The 7633-nt window shown below is 37.0% G+C and overlaps 1 protein-coding gene across 7 annotated transcripts in view; it reads left to right on the forward strand.

Moving 5' to 3' along the window:
- The window catches only part of DMTF1 (cyclin D binding myb like transcription factor 1), a 44018-nt gene that overhangs the window by 31182 nt on the left and 5203 nt on the right, over positions 1 to 7633 (forward strand). For all 7 annotated transcript variants that reach the window (XM_003896378.4, XM_017956993.3, XM_021936110.2 and 4 more), the window contains 4 exons: positions 970 to 1198; positions 2456 to 2607; positions 4740 to 4949; positions 7523 to 7608. In XM_003896378.4, coding sequence (XP_003896427.1) covers positions 970 to 1198; positions 2456 to 2607; positions 4740 to 4949; positions 7523 to 7608 — 677 coding nt within the window. The remainder of the gene's footprint in view (positions 1 to 969; positions 1199 to 2455; positions 2608 to 4739; positions 4950 to 7522; positions 7609 to 7633) is intronic.

The raw sequence follows: 7633 nt of genomic DNA on the forward strand, positions 1-7633 counted from the left end.
GTTGTGACATACAGCTGCTGTTGAGGCCACGCCATGAAACAGCACAGTCTCAAAGTGGTCCCATCCTTTAACACCATGCTAGAATAGAAGAGTAGGACTTCATCTTGAATCCATCCAGAGTATTCATAACTGTGCTTAGCATATAATGAAAATTCAATAAACATTTGCTGGATGAATGGAATGCCAAAGCAAGCACAGTCTTTTTGAAATTTTCTAGAGGTTTTTAGCTAGTAATAACAAAACAGAAACAGAGGTAAAGAAGATGAAAAAAAATGGTTCTCTTTGTTCCCTGTGTTTCTGCTCTAGCTCCATAAGAAAAAGACTGAGAGGAACATTTGGGATTATCTATTAGTGGGTTTATGGGTTGAGAAAACACAGGAATAAAAATAAATATAAATACTTGTATCAGACTTTACTAATATTTCATCACAGTAGCTTGGAGTTGGGATAGTGGGGAAACAAGATGGTAGAAACCTAGTTTTTACTAAAATAGGTTGAGCCCATTGGTGTTATTTCCCTAGTGTCTCATCATTCATTCCTGTAAGTAATGGCCTCTTGAACTTACTCTACTTTTGCAGAGCAGGGAATCTTAGGTGAGAGTAAGAAAAAAAGCATGCCATTTCTTGTCTGTCAGCCATTGATGAAGGTCTTCCCACTTCACGGTTTATAAAGGACTTAGTGTAACTTGAGAATACATTCTTCTTTGTAGTTATGTTTTGGGTGGTTTTTCTTTTCATAATTGGTGAGTGCTTTCCATAGGATTCTTCAGTTTCTTTTCTACTGAGACCCTCTCTGAGCTAGTAAAATGAAACTGTCTTAGCAGGTATATATGGTTTTCCACCAGAGGGTCATTCAGAAACAAACTCTTAGTACTACTGCATACTTCCCATCGGTCCTTGTAAATACAGGGCTGAATCAGATTTGTAAAAGAAGTTAGCAGTGGTAGTCTGGATGATTTCCTTCTTTCAGGGAAGTGGACAGAAGAAGAAGAAAAGAGACTCGCAGAAGTGGTTCATGAGTTGACAAGCACTGAGCCAGGTGACATAGTCACACAGGGTGTATCTTGGGCAGCTGTGGCTGAACGAGTGGGTACCCGCTCAGAAAAGCAATGTCGTTCTAAATGGCTCAACTACCTGAATTGGAAACAGAGTGGAGGTACTGAATGGACCAAGGAAGATGAAATCAATCTCATCCTCAGGTTTGTGTCCTGAATCTTGTAATGAAAAAACCACTTAATTGCTGTGGATGTCTTGATAGACTTTCCTCTTTTGGTTTCCCTAGATGCCTAGTGTCTGAAAAGTATCCTTTCCATAGAGCACTACTGTTTAACATCTTACGTATTCCATATTGAGCTCTTTTTTTGTTTTGTTTTGTGTTCCTTTTCTTTTAGTGGATTTAGTGCTCGTGCAAAGTACCAGATTGAAGGCGTGGAGACTGAAGTCCTCTCTATATCCACAGAACAGGTATGGCACAGGCAGAGGCAGTGCAGCTTTTCCACTGTCCCACCAATGTGCCTCAGTCCTATAAGGGGAACACGTTTAGGATAAGATGGCTGTTCAGTCTCCATGCCCTTCAATTCTTGGCTACTGTGCTAAGATTTCCAAGAAGGGGGCCCAGTCTGTAGTTACCTCCACACCTTCAAAGTAGACCAAATCAAACACATCCGTTTCATACAAATTCGAAAAATCTTTAAGATATCATAATCCCAGCTTTTTTTTAAAAGTAGTTGGTTTAACCATTAAGACTCATTAACTAAAATAAAATGGGCAAAAATACTAGCAAGAAATAGCAAGAAATAGTTTAAGACTCTGAAGTAATAGAGACTGTCACCATGGCTACTCCCTACTGAAAATCAAATCACAACAAAGCTAGAAAATGAACAGATTTTTTTAAACCTCAAATTTTGTTGTACTAGTGTGTTGGTTTTTGATTGCAGCTACTGTTTTTGTGTTATTTTGTTTTGGATTTTGTGGGGGGTTTTGTTTATTTTTTAGACTGGATTGTTTTTTTTTTCTTCAACTAGTCATCTTTATAAATAGCTCATTTCTAAATAGTTTTGCTTAACAGTGGAAACACTCAGATCCAGGAAATAAATGACTTAGTAAATGCCACACTATGAAACATTGCAGAACACTATACAACTAAATCTGTTCTTATTCTAACCTTTACCATACCCCTTTTCCTTCACAGTGCCTCACCTGGTTCTAACCATTTATGGTTTAGCCCATTGGTTGTACCTTTAACTAAAGGCTGTTGCTGTTGGTATTTCTTAGCTGTTAGCTCTGAAAGCAGATCTGCACTCCTGGAGTCCTTTCCCGTGCAACTTAACAATAGCATCTCATTGCCATAACCTGCCATTCCCTTTATTTGCCAGCGTAATCACCTATAGTCAGAGGAGGGGTTCTTATAGAGAAATTAATGTAATGTCTAACAGATGCTTATTTTGTAACTGTAGGATAGCAGAACTTGATGTAGCTGATGAAAATGACATTAACTGGGATCTGTTAGCTGAGGGATGGAGTAGTGTCCGTTCACCACAATGGCTACGAAGTAAATGGTGGACCATCAAAAGGCAAATTGCAAACCATAAGGATGTTTCGTTCCCTGGTAATGTATTACTTGCTTTTTAAGCTCCTCCCCTTTTCTTGCCATATTTACTTCTTAGGAGTGAGAGGTTAGAAGTTCTCTGCCCCAGCTAAAGAGAGATCATAGCAGATTTCTACTTACACTTCTGCCCTGTTTCTCTCAATAATTGTTTTCTTCCCCAGAGAAGAATTACTACTGTTTGTAATTCCTAAAGCCCCTAAAATGAAAATGTACACACTTATACTCATTCTTGTTCTTCTCTGTAAACTATCAGGAGGAAATAAAATCTGCATATACAGTCATGCCACATAACGATTTAATTTTTATGTTTTTAGAGACAGGGTCTAGCTCTTACCCAGGCTGATGTGCAGTGGTGTGATCATAGCTCACTGTAACCTCAAACCTGTGGACTCAAGTGATCCTCCCACCTCAGCCTCCTGAATAGCTATGATTATAGGCACATGCCACCATGCCCAGCTAATTTTTTTTTTTTGTAGAGATGCGGTCTTCCCATGTTACCCAGGTTGGTCTCCAACTCCTGGGCTCAAGTGATCTTCCCAGCTTGGCTTCCCAATGTGCTGGGATTACCTGCATGAGCCAGCATAGCTGGCCACTTATAACCTTTCAGTCAACAACAGATGTCATACATAGTATTGGTCTCACAATATTAAAATACTGTATTTTTACTTTTTTTCTATGTTTAGATACACAAAGATTTACCATTGTGTTACAATTGCCTACAGTATTTGGTACAGTAACATGCTGTAAGGGTTTGTAGCCTAGGAGCAATAGACTATATACGTCCTTTAGCCTAGGTGTGTACTAGGCTGTACCATCTAGGTTTGTGTAAGTACACTGATGATTCCATGACAGAATCACCTAATGGCTCATTTCTCAGAACGTATCCCCATCCTTAAGTGATTGATGACTATATTTTTGTTTTATACAAAGATATACTTCTGAAAACCTAAGTCAACTTTTGTGAGTTGTGTAATTTCAAATATCTTAACTAGGCGTGTTAGAGAAATTCTGTTATAATTTTGTAGAACAACGGCTCTGTAATTTTCTAATTTTATTATATAAATCTAGGTATCTTAAATTGGGTTTGCTTAAAGTGAAGCATAGCATACTTTTCGTTGCCTGTTTTGCATTTAGGTACTAAATTGAGTTGTGCGGTCTAATTTAGGTTATTAAATTTATTCCCCTTATTGTAACACTCTTAACTTCCATTGTTCCAAAGGAAAATTTAATGCTGAGGAACTTTGGCTTGATGAAAATGTGGTTTTTTAAAATTAAATACCCAGGTATAGGTCAGGTATGGTGGCTCATGCCTATAATCCCAGTACCGTGGGAGGCTGAGGCAGGAGGATCACTTGAGGCTGGAAGTTTGAGACCAACCTGGGCAACATAGCAAGACCCCATTACTACAGAAAAATAAAAACTAATTAGCCAGGCATGGTGGGCATGTGCTTGTAGTCCAGCTATTGGGGAGCAAGAGCCTGAGGCAGGAGGATGGCTTGAGCCCAGGGATTCGAGGCTGCAATGAGCTGTGATCATGCCACTCCAGCCTGAGCAACAGAGCAAGACCTTGTCTTAAAAAAAAAAAAAATCCAGTTACAGAGAATAAGCGTATTTTATGAATAGAGCAAAACAAAGTCTAGAATGGGCTTCCCTGTGCAGGAATACCATATTACTGTTTGGAAAAGATCAGTTGCTACCTCTAGACCAACAGTCAAGGGCCCTTCAGCTCTGGGGGGAAAAATATACACTATTCGTTTAAAAAATGAAAATAAGCTGTTTAGCATTGCCAGTATTCTTCCTAAATAATAATTCTATCAAGACACCCTAGGAATAGAAAGTGTTCGTTTTCATGTTCTTTGTAATGTCTACCTTTTTAATTTTTTTAACATTATACATCTTAGATGGCAAGAATAACAATATTAAGAATTAAAATTTGTTACGATGGATAATGTTCATAAAAATCTCAGGATATGTTGTTTTTTAAAATGTCTTATTTTTATAAGCTCTCACATCCAGTGTGCAATTATTTATTCCAAATACTTTCCCTCCTTACCTCCCCCCACCTCCCTTGCTGCTTAGATGGTGGTCTGTCGGAGAATCAATGTTCTTTTTGTCTACCCATCTCCCTTCAGTCTTAATAAAAGGTCTTAAACAGTTACATGAGAACCAAAAAAACAACCCAACGCTTTTGGAGAATAAATCAGGATCTGGAGTTCCAAACAGTAATACCAATTCCAGTGTACAGCATGTTCAGATAAGAGTTGCCCGCTTGGAAGATAATACAGCCATCTCTTCTAGCCCCATGGCAGCATTGCAGATTCCAGTCCAGATCACCCATGTTTGTAAGTGTTTGATCTTCAAGATTCCCGCTATTTGATCTATATGATTTAGTTAATGGCTCTGATGTCTTTTGGTCTTCTAGAATGTTAATAGAAATTTACCCAAGTAGGTGAACTGAAGGACATCCAAAAATGTTTTGTTTAGTTCAGTTAATATTTGCACACTGAATGTGTGACAGGAAGGATGTATAAGCAGTTGCCCAACCATTATAAACCATTTGAAACCATCTTAATTTCTAGATTTTGTAATTAATGACTTAATAGAAATTATTAAAAATAGAAATTAGAATGAATGATAGAAAATAGCTAAAAAGCAGTCAGTCAAGCAAAGAAATAGAATTTACCAACTGGTGTGTCATGTGTAGTAATTTCACCAGAAGACATATCAATTGGGGATTGATTTGAGGTCGTTTGGTAAAGAAGTGAGTTTTGGCAAGGTTGAGAATGATTTTCTTCAGGGAGTAAAGGGCCAGTTTCCTATGGGCAACTTTTTGACAGTTTTGTGCTTAATGAGATTATGGAAACCTAGCCGTTGTTAGAGTGAGAACTTTTTTTTTCTTTAGATCTAAGTCAAATTGATCTTTATCCCTTCCCATCAGTCTCGAATTATAGTGACAAAAAAAAAGGAATGAGGATGAAATTCTCAGAACCATATTCTTCACTCGTCTTTTTTGGTTTTGGTCTACATGATGCTATCTACATTTGAAAAGATACCCAAGAGAATTCCAATCATTATGTTATTCTCAACCAGGTGATTTATTGGCATTTTGAGCAACAGGTTTTTGCAGACTTCTTCACATTGCAGGATATTCAGTGTCCTTTGATCTTGCCCACAGAATGTTAGTAGTATATGCCAGTCATCATGAGAAACAGAAACACCCTGCATATTTCTAAATATACCATTATGATTCCCTGGTTGAGAATCACAGAATCACATATTGGCGTTTAACACCATGTATCTATGTGCATTGACTGTCAAAGTTACCTTAGAGACATTTAAACTAATCATACCTTAAAGTCCTAATCTGAATTTGGTTATCAGTGTAATCAAGAATGAAGGATTTCTTTTTGTTTTTGTTTCAGTCTGAGGATTGCAAAGCAACTGAAATTACTAGTCCAAGTAAATATGAGAGTTGCTATTGGTTATAAATTGATTGGGCATGTTAGTTTTTCTTGGCTATTGAGTTGACGGTACCCATTGGGAAGACAAACATTTTATAAATGATACCTTAATATTGATAGCAGCATTTTAAAATAGTGTTTAGAATTTTCTCAAGTGTTCTACAATCCACCTATTACTTGTAGCATTCTAACTAAAATCTCGTTTTCGTTTTTTAGGTTAGGGAACAGGGATCAGCAAATTTCTTTATGTAATGAGCCAGAGACAGTAAATATTTTAGGCTTTGCAGGCTACATAGGTTTCTGAGGGATAGTCTTTGTTTTGCTTTTAAACAACCCTTTGAAAATGTAAAAACCATATTAGCCTTAGGCTACATTTGTCCCTGATAATAGTTTACTAACATTGATTTAGCTTATCTGGAACCCCTTCAAATTATTATAGCTATGATCTCAAGGATCCATCAAATAGTAAGATGAATAATATGAATCAAGTGCATTTCTGTTGGTAAGGGCAATAGATTCCTTTTAAATAGCTGAGAAGTGTTATAGTCAGAATTTAATAAACACAACACATTAAAAGTCAATTCCAAGCCATATTTCACATAATTTGCCTATAGGTATGACTGCAAGCACCAAAAAAGATGACATTGCTAGTATGTTCTATTTAACCTTGAGCAGATGTTGATCAAGTCTGATCCTCAGTTGACACACATGTAAAGAGATTATACTGTCTGATCTTTATTCAGTCTCCCAAATGTGGTCTTCTGAAATAATGCTGTCTTAACATTTATTTGTGTTTAAAAGCACTTTTGATCCTCACAACCGTATGAGGTAGGCAGGACAGGTAAAAATATCTGAACATTAGTTTACAAAGTAAGTTATTTACTCAGGTTTATATTGCTAGGAAGTGATTAAAGCCTAGTATTTTTGTACTACCAGTCGAGACATCCATACTGCTCACCCAGATGTACAAGAAAATTAGTTTTTACCAAGTTCCTGTCTTTTTGCAGGTTGGTCTTAGTGTGTTCCTCTTACTTCCTACCATTAGAAACATTTAATCATGTATACCAAGGGTTAGCAAACCTTTTCTATAAAGGAAGAGATATAGTAAATATTTTAGGCTTTATTGACCTTCTGGTGTCTGTCACAGGTACTCAACTCTGTTGTAGTACTAAAGTAACCACAGGAAATATATAAACCAATAGGCGTGGCTGTGTTCCAGTAAACTGTATTTACAAAAACTGGCAATCAGCTGGATTTGTTTGTGGACCATAGTTAGCCCACCCCTGTACTATATGCCATCCCAGACAAATTGAATTCATTATCTCTCATAAGAAATGTTAAGTGACTTCAGGTCTACAGGCAAATTATTCAATATTAAATTGCCTTTATGATAATTGAGTACACTAGAGAAACTTAAATTTACAAAACATTTATTGTTGTCCTTATTACCACAGCTTCAACAGACTCTCCTGCTGCTACCGTTGACTCAGAAACAATAACACTAAACAGTGGAACACTACAGACATTTGAGATTCTTCCAGTGAGTAACGCTTCATATATATTGG

Source organism: Papio anubis, chromosome 4, assembly GCF_008728515.1.
Source record: "Papio anubis isolate 15944 chromosome 4, Panubis1.0, whole genome shotgun sequence".
Classification (NCBI taxonomy): domain Eukaryota; kingdom Metazoa; phylum Chordata; class Mammalia; order Primates; family Cercopithecidae; genus Papio; species Papio anubis.